General features: G+C 39.0%; 3 protein-coding genes across 4 annotated transcripts in view; 1 reads left to right on the top strand and 2 right to left on the bottom strand.

The window, feature by feature from the left end:
• Window positions 1-8,163, bottom strand: part of LOC111574594 (obg-like ATPase 1) — a 41,531-nt gene extending 33,368 nt beyond the window's left edge. For both annotated transcript variants that reach the window (XM_023279282.3, XM_055014944.1), the window contains exons 1-4: window positions 8,004-8,163; window positions 7,801-7,892; window positions 2,514-2,657; window positions 1,053-1,180 (exon numbers count right to left, since the gene is read on the bottom strand). In XM_023279282.3, coding sequence (XP_023135050.1) covers window positions 1,053-1,180; window positions 2,514-2,657; window positions 7,801-7,892; window positions 8,004-8,018 — 379 coding nt within the window. In that variant the 5' untranslated portion in view covers window positions 8,019-8,163. The remainder of the gene's footprint in view (window positions 1-1,052; window positions 1,181-2,513; window positions 2,658-7,800; window positions 7,893-8,003) is intronic.
• Window positions 8,164-11,433: 3,270 nt separating this feature from the next.
• sp9 (sp9 transcription factor) lies at window positions 11,434-14,003 on the top strand. The gene is made up of 2 exons (XM_023279281.3): window positions 11,434-11,593; window positions 12,123-14,003. The coding sequence occupies exons 1-2, from the start codon at window positions 11,573-11,575 to the stop codon at window positions 13,419-13,421; spliced, it is 1,320 nt and encodes a 439-aa protein (XP_023135049.1). The 5' UTR covers window positions 11,434-11,572; the 3' UTR covers window positions 13,422-14,003.
• A 1,576-nt stretch (window positions 14,004-15,579) lies between these two features.
• cir1 (corepressor interacting with RBPJ, CIR1) lies at window positions 15,580-22,652 on the bottom strand. Its single transcript, XM_023279280.3, has 10 exons — window positions 22,495-22,652; window positions 21,359-21,453; window positions 21,053-21,126; window positions 20,892-20,905; window positions 19,382-19,437; window positions 19,243-19,291; window positions 18,602-18,722; window positions 17,596-17,702; window positions 17,208-17,293; window positions 15,580-16,756 (listed from the first exon to the last, which is right to left on the bottom strand). The coding sequence occupies exons 1-10, from the start codon at window positions 22,564-22,566 to the stop codon at window positions 16,063-16,065; spliced, it is 1,368 nt and encodes a 455-aa protein (XP_023135048.1). The 5' UTR covers window positions 22,567-22,652; the 3' UTR covers window positions 15,580-16,062.
• Window positions 22,653-22,675: the final 23 nt, after the last annotated feature.

Raw genomic sequence — 22,675 nt, 5'->3', positions numbered from 1 at the left:
GGCTATTTGAAAATTGCACTGGAACAGAAGTAATATGGTTGCCAGTGATACACAGAGACAACTTCAGAACAATATAGAAAAATGGCCTCAGTCTTAACCCTTTCTATCCGTCTGCACTGTGCCTGCCACCACTGACTCTAATCAGAGCTCTTTTCACACAGTGGGAAAGTCAATAACAGCATACAATCAGCAAACAAATTCAGCTATTTTTAAAAGAGCCTCTGCATTCATTTCAGTTGCAGTGATTTGAATTATTCTAGCGTGTAATACTTTAATTGTCAAAGACAAAGACCATGTCAGGGACACAGAAGAACCTGAGGCAGAGGAAGACTCGGGAAGTGATTTGAAGGCTGTCTCACTGAGGGACAAACTGGGAACAATTTGTTAGGATAATTATATCTGTACATTCACAAAAAAACAGCAGACAGTATTTAGAATCATATCAAATAAACAACATTTTAAGAAATATTAAAGACAACAGATGAGACTAAGATAGAGTAGATTAGAATAGATTCAGCATGGAACAAAGAAAAGGACAGTAGAAGAAAATTATGGTTTCATTCTCACATGTTTATTAATGCCTTACTTACCTCTTCCACACCCAAAATAAATCAAAAGTGGCATTAGGAATCATATTACAGTAATATGTGGTGTTCCCTCTCTACAGTCTTGCATTGTTTCCAGCCCTCAAAATATACTACTGATTGTATGAAGTCTAAACCAAGCACAGACATTTTCAGTAACCGCTCTTGTGATTCTCATTCAGGGAGCCTCCCAGTAGGAATGTGAGGTTTGGTCTGATTTCATTTATTCTGACTGTTATGTTGATCTTGGCACTGGCCACACAAGATGCCCTGCTAAGCAAAGCTCCAGGAAAACTATGGCTTCTGCTTTCAAAGGCCTGGTGGGGGAGTCTTGGCATGACCAAACGCAGCCGATGGAATCGCTTTAGCTACAACATAGCATATTAAATACTGCGCCAATAGGTTTCATGTGATTTGTTGATGATGAGAAATTCTACACAGGGATGTGACCCCCAACCTGTGACTCACGTGTCATGTGGAAGATGCCATCGCAGGCGCTGATGTGGGACAGGAAGGCGTTTCCCAGGCCTTGACCAGCATGAGCACCTTTCACCAGACCAGCAATGTCAACAACATTGAGGAATGCTGGGATTTTGCTGCAAACCAAGAAGCAAAAGGAAGAAGTCAGATAATTAAGACTAAATAGAAACCACATTACTCTGAGCTTCAGTCCAGTACAACTCAACGTGAAACTTCAAGTTTTTAATTTGGTTGTTTACTCAGTCTCAGAGAGGATTTCAAGGGTGAATTTTTTGATATGAGATCATGCCAATTTGGACTGCACTATAATGTAAAGTGTGTACGAATGCTATATGTTGCTTTCCGTCAGCATGAGTCTGCAACACAACATACAAATACAAAGCATCCTCAGAGGTTAAGGCTGGTGTTATTTTGAACAAATTCCATAAAATGTTAATGAAAACTGACAATAGACCTTTTTCACAGCAGACACTTTCACTTGTCACTGTAGGGAAAGCTCAGGTGTATTAATGATGGCTGCATTCCACTTAGGGAAGGTCCTGATTTTGTGCATGCTGGTTCACTGTCATGGCTTACTGGGAGACCTAATGGAACTAAGCCATCATTAACTCCACTTGAGCTTTCCCTACTGTGAAAAGTCAAAATGTCTGCAATGAAAGAGGTCTGTGTGTTCTACAATCTGTCAATGCTCTCCGACTTCCCCTCACTGTCTGTAAAGCTTTACTAGTAAGACACAAATGCTGTATGCCCCTTTATTTGTTCAAAATGATTTCATAGTGGCTTAAAAATGTATTTTTTAATATATATTGCTTAAAAATAAGTAAATACTGTATTGATTAGGGATTATTTTCAGTTGCAGATGAGTATGGATTGGGTGATTTTCAATTTGAAGCAGCAGGATGGCTCACTTTAATCATTTTTGGATACTAATGTAGGTCAGTGACATAGAGACATAGGATGCCAGGCTTTGGCTACACTGATAGTAATATGGTTGGCAGAATCAATTCATTGTTGTTTCTGGACATTTTTAATAAAAATATGTAGAATACCACCCGAAGAGAGGCAGGTAGTGTAGACAGGTAGGCGTTGCACTGCATTTTATATCACCAGTGTTTTTAATTCATGTTGTTACCAGTGTAAATATGGATAAATAGGAGAGAAATGGAATCTATTTTGAATGTGTTCGATGCACAGTATAGATCATATATAATCCAGCAGAGCCAATGTGAATTCAACCTGATTTAACAGCCTCTATGAATGTGTATAATAACCAGGTCCTGGAGGTTTTTCTTTCAAAGGCACAGACTGTAACATCATACAGAACACATCACGCAGCTACATGTTAACAACATTGTTATATGTATCATATTTATCATACCTATAGCAACAGCACCATCAGAAACTACATATCTGAAGTGTGAATAATATGTGAACGATGAGACCCCATACCTGGCAGGTTTGTGGAATTGGCAGAGGAAATCATAGCGTTCATCTGGAATGGGCACTCTGCTTTCATTTGGGTCAATGGTGCAGAAGGGGAAATTTTCAGCCGCAGCCTGACTCTTTGTCAGCACGTTGAAAAAGGTTGACTTCCTGAAAATAAAAACAGCAGTGAGGTCAAGACATCTGAAAGTGCCAGTGTGTAGAGCCCAAAGGTTCCATAGCATGATCCTGAAATACCTCAGTACCTTATTAGAGATTAACTTTAATTTCACACGAGACACAAAAGGTTATTCTAATGGACTTAATTTTTAAGCTCTTGACTCAAAAATACTTTGTAAAATGCTATGCCAATGACATGGTTAGATAATCCCATAATAGATCAATTGTACATGGTGCCGAGGAGCATTTAGATTTCTGATAGATCTCAACTGTTGAACAGGATCAACAAAGTGCTGCCTCATATTGTGATCACAGAGAGATTTATGTTCTGTGGCATAAGGCGGCTCAAGTGTACTTCAGAATCTACAGACAATGGTAAGTGTCTAACAGTAATAATGGCATGGCAGAGACTATAATCCAAGACTTGCCATCTCTATTCTCTTACTTAGTGCTTCACATTGAAATGATTGCTAACGTCTATAGGCATGAAATTGCTTGAGACTACCAAAGTGCATAAATTAATTCCTTATGTAAAGCTAGACCAAGACTTTAACATACTTAAAGGCTGTTGCTGGGTCACCTTGGTGAAAAAAGAAGAAAAGCAATCCAATGGAAAACTACAACCACTCTCGGTAGAAAATTTTTAATCATTAAGATAAAACAAATAACACTGAAAATGACTTACTTATTCCTGTGCAAATCTGAGGGTAATATGTTTATCAGTAACAGGAAAAGTGATGTGTCTTGAAGGGTTTGCAGCCAGACTCTAGAGCAGTGTTTTCCCAGTGGTGGGTCACAGAAAATTATAGGGGGAAGACATATTTTTAGGTGGAGTCCCAATATCAACCTAAAAACTTCAACAGAGTTCACTATGGTCTATATATACTAAAAATGTCCCAAAAAATGTTTATTTGGGAGTTTCTTGGCATCATAGACTGTACATAAATGCAAGGCACTGATTGTCCAAAGTCCAAAGAACTCCACTGGAGGGATGAAACATCATTCTTACAAAATATATTCCCTAAGTTGATGTTTTGATGATGTTGGTGAAGAACTCTGTCAAAAATCAGTCTAAAAAGTCAGTCTAAAATCCCCCATAGGTGTAAAATGGACTCGAGATCTGGCGACTGCAAATGTCATAGTATATGATTCACATAATATTCTCTTTAAACCTTTCAGAGATCCCTTGTGGCCTGTAGATGGCATTTTCACCCTAAAAGAGACCACTCCCATCAGAATAAAAAGGATCCAATGAGAGCCAGTGGATTTCCTCACTGTATGGATCAAACATTGAGGTACTTGTTCACTTTCAACCACTGCAGTCCTACTATAATATTCCTCTCTGTGTAATTGTCAACAGACAGTTCTTGCTTACAGTCTGATCACATCCTGCATTGATATTCTCAGTCATCGGTCATCAAATTGCACTGTCAACCACAATTTTCAACCCTATTTACTGATGTCCTTCCTATAAATCTAAATGCAGATGTCACTTCAGTTACTGCTGAGCAGTCTTTGTGACTGAAGCTCCTGCCCTCTGGAGCCCAACAATGAACCCCCTTTCAAACTCACTTAGATCTTTTCCTCTTGACATCTTGTTACAGAATCAGAATCAGCTGTGCCTGTTCAGCATTTTCATGCCACATAGCGTGATTGGATGTTAACTGCATAAGTGTACCTTGCAGTGCACCTGTGTGGATGCATCTGGATTTGTTGTGTTTCTCCACTCATTTAATCAGGTTTTTTCTTTAATTTGTCACCTGTCTGCATATAGACTTGTCATGTATCCAAGGGTTCATATTGATGAAGGATGGGAGGTGGATCAAGTAAATCTTAAATTAAGATCATTCTGTCAATTCGTAAATATGTTTTCAGTACTAGAAAATCAAGGTGATTATTATGTTGTTAAAGACACGATAAAGAAAGACAAAAAGGCTATACAGCTGATTTAGGGTAATTTTCAAGATTAATTATTACAGGATACCTTTTACCTTATATAATATTTGATTGATCCAAAATACTTTGAGCTTCTGATTTTTTCTGTCTGTTTATATAACTAAATGTGTTTTTAACATTTCAGCTGTGGTTTCATTCTCAATTATGCAAATACATAATGTGTTCATGTTATTAGTAAATAAATGTACTTTGTAAGTCTGAGAAAAAGTTAAGGATCTGCTTGGTTGGTTTATAGTTCTTCTCTGTAGCTTGCTTTGACAAAGATTAATAATTCATCACACCTATAGGTTAAAAACAGTCCATTAAAGTCAACCTTTTCAATGGACTGTTTGACCCCAGTGTCCTAAGAAGCTGCATTGTGTGTTGGACAAAAATCAAGCATGTACTAATGACTTATTCACATCTGTGATTCATGCCTCGATGGATTATTGTTAAGAAGCAAATTTATGCACGCATAATAAGAAATAATATTTCAGTTAACTCTGCACATACACTTGGTATATAACTGTAATGAGCTATGACTTAAAATGAAAAAATGTCCAACTTTAAACCAAAGTAATAGACATTACGATTTTTTTGTTGTTGTTATTTTTATTTTCATTTTAATCTGATTAATAATTTTGGATACAAAAGAGTTAAACATGAGGGTGAGATTTATGAGTCTGCAGCATCTATGTTTCTAAAGGATTATGTTTCTGTTAGGGACAGTCCATACCAGAAAAGATAACTTCCAAGCTAATATATTAGCCCGCATGAGGAAGTGTGCTTCTTTGTTTTTCAGCTTGAATGCCTTGTTAATCTTAATCATCTTGGTTATCCTCATGCAAGCTGCCTAATTCAGTGACATGATGAGAGTGTTTCCCTGAGCACACATTTATCCACTCTGTATATAAGAACAGCTGAAGGTATTATTTGAAGATTTTTTAAGACATCAGCTTCTTAATCAGCTTCACAAGGCAAGGGGAGTGAAGAGAGATGCTAAAGGCATGTATCCCTGTGTATCTTAAGCAATAAATACAGTCTGGGGTTAAATGGACAAGACATTTTCCTGTCTATGAGCAGGAGAATGGTGGTAAACATTCTGAAAATGTGCCAGTCTAAGTGTAGAAATAGCAGAAAGGTTGGCTGAATCCCTCTCTCAAGTTTCCCATGTGTGAAGAATGGTCAGTTACGCCCAACGAACAGCTGGCAGGCATCTGAACATAGTTCATTCATGAAGAAACCATAGGAGGGTTGACAAGTTGTACTTTGACACAAATATGGTATGGCAGGCCACAACCTCAGTGAGTTCTACTTCTTAAACCAGGAAGAAATTGTGGTTTCTCTGTGGTTAGAAATGAAAACACTGGACACTAGAGAGTTAGAGCTTTGTGCAATAATCTCCAAAACTTGGCAAAACAGCAACCAACACACACCACATGTGAACAAACATCTGCAGAAGCACTGTATATAGTATGATCCACATCTAAATATATCACAAATACATGCCTGCTCAAAAACAATCCCAGTCTGTGTACAGTTTAACTAATCCATCTCAATGACTTCAGTTTTACATATTTCTCTCACCATCATAGGCTTTTCTGTCCTTTCAAAACTTGCAGTTTTCAGATCTCACAAAACTTTCTAGGCTGCTTGAAAACAACTGTTATGTTGGAAAAATCGCTTAGAAAAACATGTTTTATGGAACTGCAAAAAAAGATGAGAACCTGTCAGCTGTACAGAACATGACCTACCACTGGAGCCTTCCTGTAACTCAAAGGGGGCTACAGAGAAGTCATGTAGGGTCTGTCCTGTGATTACGCTATGTCACTGATGTTGCTGAAGGTCTTTGTAGATGCTGACAAAATGGATTTGTCTGACCAGGTCTGACATGCAAACAGTATGTCAGCCTCTTAACTCACAAATTGCCCAAGACATGAATATGTTAGTGTTAGCGTATGTGTTTTTCCCTGTGATTTGCCCACAGAGCTGCCTAGCATGTATCCTCACCTTTGACCAGTGCGTGCCATGATGAGTGATAAGTGGCTATTCAAAACAAACTGACGACAGAGTTTGTTAATGCTTCTCATTCAATTATCATTTAACATTTTCTGCACAAATAGTAGGAAGTAGTAAGAATGTAGGATAATTTTTGCTTGCTGTCATATAGCTGTATGCAATGGCTTTACTGTGTCTCTACCTAGAGCCGTGATTAACATAATGGTAGAATCTGTTCATTGAACACACGTCACTCGCGTTCATATTAACAAACTGAGATAGACAACACTGAACATACATAGAAAAATGGAAAAATATAATAACATAAAGAATATTTGTGGTGCAAAAGGTGAAAATCTACTCATACACAATGAAGTAGACAGTACTGAACATACAAACAAGTGTGCAACATGTGCAATATTTATGGTGCAAAAGGTCAAGATGTACAAAAATATACAGTAGTGCAAGATTGCATTAGGTCCTTAGGCTTGTGGTGAGGTAGAAACTATATTCTAATGTTGACAGACTCTCGTTAATAAGATGTAACAGAATTAAACACGTATTTTGTCTAATTAACAGAAATTGCAGAACACATTGGTAAATTCAGGGATAGAAGATACAACATAAATGCTACTTTAGCTGTTTTATTAGAACCCCATGTTCTCTTTGATGTCACAAGTTTGCTCTCAGTCCTAGCACTTGTCTTAAACAGAGAGAAAGTTAAGATGCATGCAAGGAGAGACACTGGTTGAAAACCTCTTGCTGAATTTGATCCCTGGCTGGTGGGAGCACATGTGGCTGCAGACACTTAACAGTTATAGAAACATTGTTGCGGTGGATAAAGAACACAGAAAGACTTTCCACAGACCGTCATGGTTTTTGTCTTCTTGGCATGTATGTCTAAAATCATGTGCATTACATTTTTCTTGGTGCAGTATGTAGTCTGGCACGCACAAGGTGTCACAACTCTTTTTAGAGAAGCTTGCACAACTGCTGCCAAAAATCTAAATGAAATCAGAAGTTTTATGAACTTAAATGTGTTCTCTTTAGTCATGCAGTGTACTGTGTAAGGTTTACATCTCGCCTTACATGAATTCATATTTGTGGTATTGCAGAAGGCAAATATAGTTCAGAAGTAGGCAGGGCACATGCTTGTCAATGCAGTGAGAAAGCCATATAAAAATAAAATCATTTTACTTACCCAACATTGGGCAGGCCGACAATTCCTATTTTCAGTGAGGTTCCAAACCTTCCAATCAGTGGTGGTGGCTTTGGTACATCACCTCCCTTGCCCTAATAAAGACAATGTGGAAATGCCTGCAGTCAGAAAGACCACTTGACATTACATAACCTAAACAATGCGTACTCATATTTGAATGGACCTATCGCTCAACAAAAACACACCTTTTTCGGAGCCATTTCTCACACCTCAGGTTTTACCGACTTCCACAACAGCTCACAAACTCAGAAAAGCACATTCATTGCCAGAAAATGAGCTAAGCTAAGTCCTCAAATGAAACCAGTCCACTGCACTTCAACTAGCTGGCTCCCTGCGCTCGAAATAGAACATGCAGCCTCTGGAAGTGAAAGTTGACACTGTAAGCTGGCAAGCTGACCAGCACCTCCAAATTTAGCTGTCGATAATATCGATGTGGGTTGACAAGCTTCTTTAAGATCCACCCTACATAGTACTATTGAAAAGTGGGCATTAAAAGAAAAAACAATCATCCTTATCAGAGGTTTGACTGTACTGTCAGTTTGTATTATTATTAGAATCCGTCCTGACAGTCGACTAACTGAAGACGTTCATGAATTGTGTCTCAATCCTGACAGGTCCAAGCAATTTTGCCAAGTCTTTTTGTTTTATAGCCTATTGACATCTTACAGCAATAAATCCTTGCTGTAAAACAGTTTAACTATACTTTAATATATATCAATTCCATTCTCTTACTGTGGTCTCTGTTTACCTGTCACAGAAATAAGAATGAGCTGGCAACCTTAATGCACAAATAATAAAACTAACTGGCAGAGGAAATGCAGACCTTGTCATTTAAAGTAAGACATCAAGAAGACAAGCTGTTTTTTTAAACATTATCTTCATATTTTTGCTATGGAGCAGAATAAATTTTACAACGCAGAAATATCTGAAAGCAAAAGAAGATGCACTAAGTAAAAGCATCCTGAACAAATCTATACACTTGTGCCCACTTTTTCCTATTTCCTGAGCTTCCACTGATTCCCTATGACACAAGTGGAATTTTCACAGAAAAATGTGCAGTTTCAGCACCACAGAAATAACATGAAACATCCTCTCACTCGTAGCTTATTCCAACCCCCTTTGGGAGAAGCAGGTGTAGCCACATGAGCACACGAAATTACAACAATTAGTTAAACATCCTCAAATAAACTTGCCTGTGCAGAAATACAAATTAAAGCACACAGGGGCACAACCAAACACCATTGCCCAATCCAGCAGCCTGTCTGGTTTAACATGCAGAAAATGAGGCTCTAATAATCTGGATTTGAGGCAAGTGAGGCTGGCTTTGTAGAAAGAATTCAAATGAATAGGTCTGAATTAATCATTTATCTTTTGTTGATGGATGCACCCCCACTTAGACTCATCACAATAGATGCAGAGCGTTTTGTTCGACCAAATAAATCATTCCCATTGTTTAAGGTACATTGATCAATCTAATGGCTTGTAATAGGCTCCTAATTGCCACAGAGAAGTGCTCACGAATGGAGTCCAGAATTACAGATTCAGCTCAGAATTTTCACTTGAATGACAAGGCGAGATCATGTTCTGCCCTCTTGTCCCAAACACACATTGTCTGAAAAATCACCAATATTGTGCTGCTCAAGGTTAATCTAACAAATATATTTCTTTACAAATAAATTTAAATAAAAATATCAAAAGGCTACATTTAACAGAGCATATAGATCCTGTGATTCCTTTACACATTTCTTTGTTAGGACCCTCACACTGCCCATTATTGAGATATAATCCTAAATACAATACAAGAATATTAAGCAGCAATTGTAATATCTCTCTATTATTAATTCTTTACGGACACGGTGCAATCATGTTTTTTAATTAAATAATGGAGGTTGAAGCTATTTTTCCGATTTCTTCTTAAGAAATTATAGTGAAAAGAAATGCTTACATTCTGCATTACATTTCATTTAACGCTCGAATTAATTTAACTTCTTTAGAAACAATCAACTCTGCTTATGAAGAGTAGACATTTAATACTGTTAACAGCACTCTGCTAAATTGTCATGATTGCAAAAATGATTCCATTTTCTTGGCAGCGCTGAGTATTTGATGAGACTGATTTTTATTCACCCTTCCAAAGGTGGGGTTTTAAAGCAAAATAAAAAAAGAGGGGAGTATTTGAACAAATTGCGCCTGTGTTTACTGGCAGCATTCATACTCTATAATAGAGCATTATTTGCCCGTTTTGAATACTGTAATGCACATCTTTCGGTCAAGCCTTTCTCTAGAAAATTGCTTTAACTTTTAAAGGGATGATGAATCACAGCAGAGCAGGTCAATTTTACATTATGCCATTATCCCTAAGCGTTTTATCAAGCTATGGAATATGCGGGCTTTATTGAATTGTGATATTCAAAGAGAGAGAGAGAGAGAAAAATAATAATAAAAAAGAAGAATCTCGAGTTGAGGGGAAAATTGGTGAAACAACGCATCCTCGTCATTGTCCACAATTTAATTAAATTGCCGTTAAATTGTTATTTCTCAGCTAAAAGACAGGTACCGTGTCTCCTGTTAAAGCAGCTTAATGGAGATGCCTGGCGCACTTACACCAGGTGCCCCCCCACCTCCTCTTCCTGCGAGCTCAAACTTTTTCCAATACTTGTCTTTTAAAACACATCTACTACATGATAAAGCGAGCTGTCGTTTTTAATTAACCCCTCACCTGCACTCCCCCCCAACAAGTAAGCAGGGGGGGAACGGACGGCAACGGGCGTGCGCCAACACGACCACACGCACGGACTCAGACGCGCGTAATATTTTTGGGTAGAAGTTTAAAAACAAACTGGAGGTTAGTTGATTAATTACGAGTCTGAAGCTGTTTTTCTTCACATATTTAGTCGCTTTCATGCAGCCACTTCATAAATAATCCAACTTGTGGTTAGAGAAGTGAGGTCTGCGCTGTCAGGCCTGTCTCTGGACTTCTTCGCTAAACTTGATCCATCCCCGATTTTCTATTATAAACACTTTAAAATGTGGCATAGAGCGCACAACGCCAGCTGTTTCCCCACTGTGCGTTAACTGTGCCATTTCTAACACAGCAGCAGCAGCAGCAGCAGCAGCAGCAGCAGCAGCAGCAGACACTGACTGCAGACTGTTTTAATGAAGTCATCTCCAAGTTATCGTTCACATTCCTACTCTGCGCTTAAATCAACAATTTCCTAATGACGTGTTGCACATGACCTGAATATTGAAAAAATCAGAAAAGGGAAACCTGGAATTACACATGGAAGAGTGTCGCCCCAACCTACAAGGAAGAAAAAAAATTAGTGAAAAGCTTACCTCGTGGAGAATTGACGTGTGAACTCAATTCTGCAATGAAAGGAGACATTGAGCCTTCGTGTGAGAATACATAAAAATAACTGTATGCATTAAAAAAATACCAAATCGTGTCTTGTATGACAGTCTGAGCAGAGGCTGCACAACACATGATTGACGGCGGGGTTTTTGGTGTTTCTGTCTGTGGTCGGCTCTCCCATTGGCTGACTTCAAACCCCAGCCATGAATGCAGCTATTAGATTGGCTGCGCGTCGTCGCCAGCTGTACTTCAAAGAACACGCTCACTACAACTAGGTAGTGTTGGGAGCTGCGAGCCAAGAGAGAAACCGTGTGACCCGAGTCAACACGGTAAATCTGAATCAAATTGGAGCCATACAGCACTGAAATCGCGAACACTCTCATCACAGCACAGACCCTGGATATGGCTACGTCTATACTTGGGGTGAGTCTGACTTTGTATTTATGCGTAAAAGTTGCGCGTAAAGTTATTGCTGCCCCACTTTCTTTTGCAACAAAATGTGTTCTCTGCTTATGAGAACACGCGTGTTTTCAAGATTAACTTCTGTGTTGTGTGTCATTACTTAACTTGTTTCCGTTGTTTTTTGGTATAAAAATGAACTTTTAACAGCGAACAAAAGATGAAACAAGAGCTGGGCAAACTTTGTTGTGGTTTTAATATTTTCTGCGCGCTCCTCTTCTTATTTTGAGACACTTGCTAAACGTGATTGTTGTTGAGTGTTTTATTTGTTGCACTATTTGCACACAAACATTTAAATGATAATTATTCGAGTCGCCTCTCTCCTCAAAAAATGTTTGAGCTAAGTTACACTAAATTGAATTGCGGTTCTAATTAATTTCCTGAACTCTTGTTTTGTTGCGCATTCGCTGCCTCCGGTTGAAGCAAGAAAAAAAAAAGTTTCCTCATTTGTCATTCCGTGTGCTAAGTCCAACTTTTTGTGTGTTTCTTTTAGGAAGAGCCACGGTTTGGAACTACACCTCTAGCGATGCTGGCTGCAACTTGCAACAAAATTGGCAACACCAGTCCTCTTACAACTTTACCAGACTCCAGCGCTTTCTCCAAAGGTGGATTTCACCCGTGGAAGAGATCCTCCTCCAGCTGCAACTTAGGATCCAGTCTGCCCGGTTTCACAGTAGCAACGAGCCGAGCTTCGACAGGACTAACACCGACCAGTGGCACAGGCAACAGCGCCTTTTGCTTAGCCTCCACCTCCCCGACCTCGTCTGCGTTTTCCACAGAGTACAGCGGTCTGTTTTCCAACTCTGCCAGCGTCACGACCCAGGAGTCTGGACAGTCTGCTTTTATCTCCAAAGTCCACACGTCAGCAGAGACTCTGTACCCGCGGGTGGGAATGGCGCACCCGTACGAGTCGTGGTACAAGTCGGGGTTCCACTCAACCATCTCTGGCGATGTCGCCAACGGGGCGTCCTCGTGGTGGGATGTCCATACTAACCCCGGGTCGTGGCTCGATGTCCAGAATCCCGCAGGCACCCTCCAGACCTCACTGCACTCCGGGACCCCGCAGGCTATCCACTCCCAGCTGAGTGGCTACAACCCGGACTTCTCCTCGCTCACCCACTCGGCGTTTAGCTCCACCGGAATCAGCCCGACCGCGTCTCACCTCCTGTCCACCAGTCAGCACCTGTTAACGCAGGACGGTTTCAAAACGGTCATCCCCACTTACACAGACGCTACTGCCGCCAACGCCATGATTTCAGGGGGCAGCTCAGGAATAAGCAGCTCCTCCAGGTCGTCCAGGCGGTACTCCGGCAGAGCAACATGTGACTGTCCCAACTGCCAGGAGGCTGAGCGGCTGGGACCCGCCGGGGCCAGTCTGCGGAGAAAAGGACTCCACAGCTGCCACATTCCCGGCTGCGGTAAAGTGTACGGAAAGACATCTCACCTCAAGGCGCATTTGAGATGGCACACCGGCGAGCGGCCTTTTGTCTGCAACTGGCTTTTCTGTGGCAAAAGGTTCACTCGGTCCGATGAGCTCCAGAGACACCTGCGCACCCACACCGGAGAGAAACGGTTTGCATGCCCGGTGTGTAACAAGCGCTTTATGCGGAGTGACCATTTGAGCAAGCACATCAAAACGCACACGGCGGGCGGAGGAGGCAAAAAGGGGAGCGACAGTGACACCGACACCAGTAACCTGGAGACCCCAAGGTCCGAGTCCCCAGAACTTATTTTGGAGGGTGTGAACCCCAGAATCACTGTAAAAGATCCGTCTCCTCACGACGAGCCCTGAGGCTTCTTCTCCCTCTAAAAAAAATAATGAAAAAAATCAAACCACATTCAAAAAAACTGCACAGAAACGAAAACGGGTCTTATTTGACAGACAATAAAAAGGAGAAAATATTTCCAAGAAGCAAAAATCTAAAAGAGAAAAAAAGATATATTCTCCACAGGCGTAACAAGTATTTCATTCGTGAGTTCATCTAAAGAAAACAGAGTGATTTACTAACTGTAGGCCTCCAGGACAAATTTGAGGGACAACTTGAAAATGAAATGGATGTTTGCTTAAAGGGTGCGCGAAACCTGTTGAACTTTGGTTGGACAATGTGAGTTCCATCTTGTATATTGACGACTAAACTCTGTGTTCTTTTCATGTAAATGTTAGGCTATGATTGTTTTATTCGTGTTGGTATCCTGGAAATCAGGGAGTTTACTTTCGACGCACTTTGTGGATATGTATGTACACAGCTTTTTAAAACTTTGGTTAACCATTTTATTTCTTTGCTAAAAAATATCTATATATAAATGTTTACCTGTATAAAGTCACACGTATAAGACTTTCATTTTATCGTAATTAAAACATCTTAAAAAAGGCTGCAAGTGTGTGATGTAGATTTTATATATTTTTTGTTTAATTATTTGCTAGGATTTAATTCGAAAATTTAGAAAAAATATTTAGGGATTGATTTTAAACCGTGAGGGGTTTTTTTTCTCTTAAAATCACCTACAATACCTTGACTTGCACTATTTCCCCCCTATGGAATAAATCAATGTTTAATGCCCCGGAAAAGACATTTCATGCCCAAATGAAAATCTTGTTAAATGGTATTAATTATGACTTGGAGCACATCGCAGCCCCATGTGTCTTGTATTTGCGATTAGGGATTCGTGTCTTATCAAATATCTAATTAATCTCCGAGACATCTTTTGTTCAGTTTCACTTTATCGGGGGGTTTCCAAGGGGGTTCGCTGACAAAGGTCCCCGAATATTTATTCTAATTGTCCAAATTAACTGCTTTCATTTGCATACCAATCGATGGGCCGACAAAAAGGATATGGCTTCTTTTCTCTTTGCCAGAAACCACATAGATGTTATGGGAACAGTTTTTTAAACTTTAGAGAGAGAGAAAAAAAGAGTGGGGCAAAGAGTCACATGCAAATGTTGAATTTTAAATGCTCCTTGCACAGCGCAGTCAAATGGTGCCTGCATGTTATTTGAATATCAGTGGCCCCGTATTGAAAGGGTTCAAGGATGCTCTCTGACTTCTTTGTGCTTACCCAGCGCAGCGTCCGACTCTCAAAGAAAAAGCCGGGGAATAATTACAGCGTGAATCCAGGACTGGGAATGCGTCATGGAAAAGCATCTCATCCAGACACCCTCTCTTCTTCTTTTTTCCTCAAGAGGATGTTAAATTGACCAGAAGGCAATAGAGGGAAATTATTTTCATTTCCTTTTGTGTAACAGCGGCTTCAAGGAAACGAGCAGATAGCGAAAACTATCAAATTCAGCTTGAATTAAATCCAAACATAAAAAGCTAAACTTACAGCAAAGAAATATATTTTGACGGCACATTTAAGCAACTAAAATAAATTTTTTCAAAGATAAAATGCAATTCTTGATCATTTTTCACTGAGATCAAAATTATGCTTTGAGACTGAACCTGTCAAAATAAAATTGAGACATTTTAATTTGAAAAGACAAACGCTTAATTTCAGTGTCCTTCTCGCTGTGTATTTATTTGCACAATTTCCCATAGATATAAAATAGCTACTAATGCCTTAATAATAATAAATAAAAAAAAACAGGGACCTTATTTCCTCTACACTGTTTGCACTAGTTTCGATCATAGTATTTATTTTCACCAAAATTCATATTATTATTTTTTTTTATTTCTGTTGGTTTTTGACGCCCGCAAAATCTCAGCAGAACGTATTCCAGTATTGGAGAAAACGCAAAAAAGCTATTTGAATCCTTGAAACCGCCCTGAAAATTGATGACATACTATTACTTAATAATTTACTAATTTTAAATAACGTGTATTAAGTCCTTATCAGGTGTCAATCTTAAACTAATAAGCTCATCAGCCACCATACAAATTCACAGCTTCAATTTTACTAAATCTACGACCCTGGTATTAATTTAAAACATTTCAATAAATAGCCCAATAAACTGAGAGATTTAAATTTTTAATCAGAGAACGAAAGTTCTAATTTTTTTCAGGAATCAACAGCCGTCCAAGAATTACAGCTTACTATGCCAGTTTCCCAAAAAAAGACTCCATCATGAAAGCAAGATAAAAAATTTAAAAAAACAGCAGCAACGGAACTTGTCTCACCATGAAAATGAGTCCAACATTTTCCCATCAACGGATCAGCTGCAAATTGCTTCCAATGGCAATCAATTAATTTAGAGCCTTTCATACAGTACAAAACAGCATCAGAAGCATGAGCTCTGTCTGGATATATTTAGGCTACTGCTTCCCTCTACTGGAGGAAAAGGAGAGCCGCGCACAACGTCTGCTATTTAATTTTTAAATACAGGGACCCTATAGGTTTACCAGAAATACTACTTTGCAAGAAACATGCATAACATTTCCACTTTTTGCTCGGTATTGTAAGACCGGAGACAACGCTAAACCGAAGAAAAAAAAAAGTCAGTGTTTTCTTTTTGTTCTGTCTTGGCTCCTGCTCCTACTTCTTCTCCTGCCCTCCCTGTCTTTTCTCCTTTCTCTGCTTCTACTCCTCCCATCTGCTGTTCTGCCTTTCCTTCCTTCTGTGCTACTTCTGTTCCTCTCTCTGTCTCTACTGTGATGTCTGTCTTTACCTCGGTCCTCCCTGCCTCTCTCACGGCTTCTACTTCTGTCCAAGCCAGACCTGGAGCTGCTAGGTCTCTGCCTGTCCCTGCTGCTGGGCCTCTTTCTCTCTTGACCTCCCTCCAGCTTGATCTTGAGCTCAGGGCTGCGATTTCGACTCCTGCTCGTTCCCCTCTCTGTCTTTGTTTGTCTATAATCTCCAGACTCCTCTTTAGGTCGCTTCTGTCCAGCGTGAGGGCTGCGTGACCTGCTCCTGTGAGAAGAGGCCTTTCTCTGACTCTTGACTTGACGCTCGCTCTCAGAGCTGTTATCCCGACAGGAATCTTTTTTCTTGTTCTTCTTTCTCTTTTGGCTCTTGGACTTGCTATGGCTGTCTGAATCTGAGCCACTGTCACTGCTACTGCTGCTGCTATTGGAGGAGTCACTTGAGCTGTCACTACTTTCATGCTTTTTCTTGTGTTTTCTTTTGCTTTTCTTCTTCTGCTTCTTGCTCTTCTTTTTCTTGGCCTTCTGCTTCTCTAGCCGATCGAGTTTTCTGTAAAACACGAAAAACCAACAGAGATTAACATTCTTCAGAGACAGCAGATCTAAAGAAGAATGACAGCATAATAAATTCTGATTAATCATATTAAAGTCTGAAAAACAGAAAGCTGTAAAAAAAAATAGAATAATACAGAAAAAAAATCCTGATGATATGTGCTAATTGGACTGCAAACACAGAGCATTTAAAAATTATAAATAAATATATCAGAAACATTACAGAACCATTGTAAATGACCATTTCGAAGATTTTATCATCAGCTTACGATTTCAACAAAAGGATTAAAATTATTCAAATTATGTTAAAAATATATTTAAATTTTAGCTCAATATTCATGTGGCAGGGATTTTCATTAAAACTTAAATATACTAACATTTGTAAGACTAGAATAGAATATTTTATTGATCACCAGGAGGAATTTCTGTAAAGTGTGCAGTGTTTCTACCTGAGGAGTTTCTGTTTTTGTTTGGTCGTTAATGATTTCAGAAATTCCACCTCGGGATCTTCCTCTTCTTCACTGGCAACATAATCCTGCAAAAGCACATCGAAATCTGCACTTGAATCACAACCACAATGTACAGATAAGTACGACTCTCAAAGGCAAACCTATGTTTGATTACATCAGCTGAACACTTTAAACACTGATGGAATTTCTTTATCAAATCTGTTCACTTGACCTCAGCCGTGCCATTAACCAACCACTTTCCTGCAAATGGATGCAGTCTAAGGACACGCCGAAGCTATAGTCTTCTCTTTCTCAAGGGTATGGTATACGTGTGTGTTCGTATATTGTCCTATGTGCACAAAGATGACAGTGTGAGACAGACAATTACCTGTGATGGATCACAAACAGTAGAATTCCTACCAAGGACACATTTTTTCAGGGCAAACCCACTGTTTCGCATCTCCGCCATTAACTCCGAGGGGTGCATCGACGGACCTGTTGGCACAAATCACAGCCTCAGAGTCCCATTGATGTCAAACCCATACCATCCACTATCTCCACAGTGGGAATTTCAGAGGCGGCTTTGTTAACAGAATGGGACATCAAATCAACTCACTCCACTTCCGGCTGAGCAAATCATACAATATCATTCTCTGCCAAAGCAGCAGTTAGGGGAATCAGAATACACGATAATTACATTTTTTCTTCTGGCACAGGAGGGGGACCATTACAGCACTCCACCATCAACACCACTGACTGGACTCTCCCAGGGTAAACATTATTACTTGACTACTCAACTCGCTGATTGCAGAACTCAGAATCAGCTCAAGGTTGGGAGCTCCAGCTGAAGGCTGAGAGCAAAGATACAGTAGGTGTAGCTCCTGCAACTCTGGCACCTTGATATTCTGGCTCCTTATTCTTTTGTGCTATGAAAGATTATTCTAGCTGTTCCACTGCATACCTAACATTAAGCATGTTTAAGACAAATATACATGTATATTTTGGTAACCAAAGCGAGCAAAATATTCTGCAATTCCACACTATAATTAAATTTATAATGACTTCTCATTGTAGGCGATCCAAATATATACATGATAATGAATTTTCTTCAGGATTAGTAAAGTATCTATCTATCTATCTATCTATCTATCTATCTATCTATCTATCTATCTAATGTTAATATGTGCTTATCTTCACTAGTGCTTATTTTAATTTCCTTATTACTAATGCACAAATAAATAACGAAAATAAAATCAGCATAAAGAGAGTATTGCTTGTTTACATACATTTAAAGGCAACATTAGGATAAAAATGCTGCATAAAATAAATCAAGTGAAAGACAAGACATCTAAAATTATGTTTGGTATTTTTTTATGTTGAGTTATTTTATGTACCTGCTGCCTCTTCAGATGCCATCGAGCTGGCGTTGATACCCGATAATCCATACAGAGGGCACTCTCTGTCTGTGTTCACATGCCCCCATTTGTGACATTTGATGCATCTCACGTTGCGCACCTTGAGAAGTTACAACACACATAATAATTTAAAGTTTACTGTACATGTTATTCAAAAATTAAGGCAACTTAACTCCTAACTCCCAATTATGAGGCAAAAAACAGTATATCAATGCATTAGGCTTTTAATTCATAACAAGCCGTGGTTGTACTTTTACAAATGTGTGTGTATACATCAGAGTATTTCATAAGAAAGCATTTGCTTTTGATCCTGAAAACAAATCAGTGTCTACATGCGACCCCTTGTCAAAGGCTATGGCTTCACTGTGAACATGTGCTGAAAACATTATAACAACAGAAAGATTTCTCGTTTGTTTCATCTGTAGATCTTTCAAGGACCTGAGAAGATGAAAGTACCCAATATTTCAAAAGAAAAAAAAAAGCATCTGACTGAGGGAAATAATAAAGGCATTTTATATTCTATTCATTTACTCAACTCATGACTCTCATACATTTAACCACCAGGTCAGGAATAAATTGTGTGGTACACCTGCTTCATATTAATACAAATCATCACTCACCTGGATTCCAAATGGCTGATCTCTAATATTCATGTCATCCTTTGCATACCTATAAGATACAATAAAAAGGAGAAAATAATGTAAATTCTGACAGCACTGGTCAAAGAAATTTCATTGTGTGTAAAAATCAACTACTTACTTCTCTCGAGGAGCCACCTTCTGCCACTCAAATTTGTACTCATCTTCCCCTTCACCCTGAAAACCACATTTTCATTATGAATTTCAGTGTTTAAACCCTACTTGTTATAAATGAATGCAATCAAACATAAACCAAACTCAAGAGAACATTTTTAAGTTCAAATAAAGACTGTATGCATGTTGCAGACGGTGGCATAATACAGAAATCTGGGTCCTGGATATATAGCGTAAGTTTTTGTTGTAGCACTGTCATATTTGTCATATTAACGGAATATACAAGCAAACACATTAATCTGTGAAGATGTGTCTGGAATGTATTGCTTACAATACATTTAAGGAGGGTTTCATCCCCTGACACTGTAATTAGTCTGAAGTTTGTACTACGATGTTTCAGAACGTTACTGTGTTTATTTGGCCTTTGTTGTACGGTGAGTATAAACACAAGGACACATTGCATTGCTGTTCAGTGAACTACCCCCATACTTTGTTCTGAAAAAATGCATCCAATGCATTATTAAAACCTGAAGAATAGTGGTGAACCACCGTCTTCGAGGAACAGATGTGGCTGGAACAAACTCTTAGATGATCATAGGAAATCAACAGACGAATTTACAGCTATGTTTAATAGAGAAAGTAAGAGCGTTTCCACATGCAGAATGTGAAAGCGACTTGAGGGATTGGGACTAAACAGCTGTGTAGCACTAAGAAAACCACTGATCAGTGAGGCTAATCAGAAAAAAAGGCTTCAATTTGCTAGGTAGCATAAAGATTGGACTCTGGAGCACTGAAAGAGGGTCATGTGGTCTGATGTGTCCAGATTGACCCTGTTCCAAAGTGATGAGCACATCAGTGTAAGAAGAGAGGTGGATGAAGTGATGCACTCATCATGGCTAGTGCCTACCAGCCTGTGGGGGTTAGGGTTATGAGCTGGGGTTGGTCAGGTTCAGCAATGCTCTGTTCCCAAAGAATGAGGTCAAAGAATGACTACCTGAATATACTGAAGGACCACGTCTTTACATTAGTGGAGTTTTTCTTCCCTGATGGCATGGGCATGTTTCAAGATGACAATGCCAGGATTCGTGGGGCTCACATTGACAATTAGTGGTTCAAGGAGCATGAGACGTCACTTTCACAGATGGATTGACCTCCACAGAGTCCAGACCTCAGCCCAATTGAGAAACTTTGGGATGTGCTGGAGAAGACTTTGCGCAGCAGTCCGACTCTCCCATTATCAATACAAGATCTTGGTAGAAAATTAATGCAACTCTGGACAAAAATAAATGCTGTGACATTGCAGAAGCTTATCGAAATGATGCCATGGTGAATGTACGTTGTCAGAGATAAAGGTGGTCCAATGAAATATTAGTGTGCTGCTTTTTGTTTGGACGGGGAGTGTATAAGCATGTACAAATACAAACTGTTAATTCTTTTTTGAGGACTCTCTAATCATGTTGAGGCCCTGGGAACTAATAATTTTTGTAGTTTTAAATTTGTAATTTTTATTACTTTACCTCTTTCTTTTCCTCTTCAGGACAGAGGACAGTTATGGAGAGAAAACAAAGAAAAAACAAGTATTAAAATATTAAGCACTGTTTTCTTCAGAATAAAATCATCAGAATTGGGATCAATATTTGTTCGGGATCAGAGCTGCTTTGTGAAAAAGATAATTTACCTTTGGATGCTCCAGGTGGAGCCTCATACATGAAATTCAGGCCATTTTTAACACGGTCATCTCCCATTAAAAGCCTAAAAGTGAGAAAACAATGTATTTAATTATTTTTTTGAAAACGGCATTAAAATTTAAAACACACTAAGTTGAAGGAGGTCTAAAAATGCACAAACAGAAAGCAGTCTTACAGTTAATTTTGTGAATATTCCAAATACATTAATCAGCAGACTAAAATAAGGTGTAAAATACACTGGTAAGAGAACTGAACTCTAAGGAGATACGAGGTATCTTCCTACATAATTATCTAACCTGTTGTTGTAAGTGTCTTGCTCTTTCAGATATGCCTGCATGAGGTCTTCTTGCTTCTTCTTCTCGAAAGTGAGTTTCTGTTCTGCGATCCATACCTAAGGGACAAAGAGACAGGGAGAGTTACAGCACAGTTTTGTCCTGCTTGGTCTCACAGACATATGGTCAAAGAAAAGGTCCTATTCCAACTTCTGCGCTGGCCTACATGCTGTTACAGAGATGTACCAAGCCCTCTGCACATATTGCAGCAAATATGACTTGTTTTGTCATCAGATGGTTGACTAATTGACAGTAATTTTGATAACTGTTAAAAAAATTACATCATACAACATTCACTGGTATTAGCTTCTTAGATGTAAGATGTACTTATTTTTAATTTCCTAAATGACGAACTAAAAATCTGAAGACTTCAGTTTGGACTGGAACATTTTTGTGCATTCCATAGGCTAATAATTCAAACCAGCTGTAGAGAAAACAACATGTAAACAAATGTTTTCTTAAATATATCTGTGAGGTGTGTATCCACTACATTTATCAGTTAATATACTGTCAGAAGTGACTGAAAGCTAGGCATTCGTAGTCCCTTAGCGGTGTACAATCAAAACATACATACACATGTATATAAGGAGGACAATATCGCTCAATTTCCGCTGCTGACACCGACATTAAATCGTATAATCCACATTAAATATTACAAACACATGACATTAAACAGCACACATTAGAAGCAAGCAAGAATTTCTGTTTCAAGAAGCTAGTGAATGAACTGCCGTTATACAAAGCATTTGTTTGCAGTAAATGTTCATGGTTGGTCCACTTTTACTCAAAAATAGACACTTAATGAAACATCTAACTGGAAAACTGAAATGTGTTGTTCACAATATTAAGCTTAACTCAACAGCAGAGTGAGTAAACTAAACGGTGGCTAGTTTTATTCAACTACATAGCTATAAAACAAACTTAGCTAGTTTATGGAATTCCTACGTCAATTTTTCTATCAAGAAGTTAGCAAAGTGTTCGTTTTGGTACGTAGCAAGCTGAGCTAATAGGCTAACACAGCACAGCTCTTTGGCTAGCAGGCTAAACTAACGTCTGTTTAGCTTCAAAAGTAGTGACGCTAGCTGCTAACAAGCACTTACCTTTTTGATATTTGACTTCGACGCAGGGTGAAAATCCTTCTTACACATAAAATTAGCGAACGACTTCCCCATGTCTGCAACCGGTAAGGTTAGCTGAGTGGAAACGTTACTGTTGGCTAACGGAGCTTAGCTTCCTACTCATGTAAACAAAATCGACGACGACAAGAAGACAGTTTCACAT

Source organism: Amphiprion ocellaris, chromosome 11 (assembly GCF_022539595.1).
Source record: "Amphiprion ocellaris isolate individual 3 ecotype Okinawa chromosome 11, ASM2253959v1, whole genome shotgun sequence".
Lineage (NCBI taxonomy): Eukaryota > Metazoa > Chordata > Actinopteri > Pomacentridae > Amphiprion > Amphiprion ocellaris.
The sequence above is the reverse complement of the archived record's forward strand: the minus strand, read 5'-3'. Positions and strand labels throughout refer to the sequence as shown.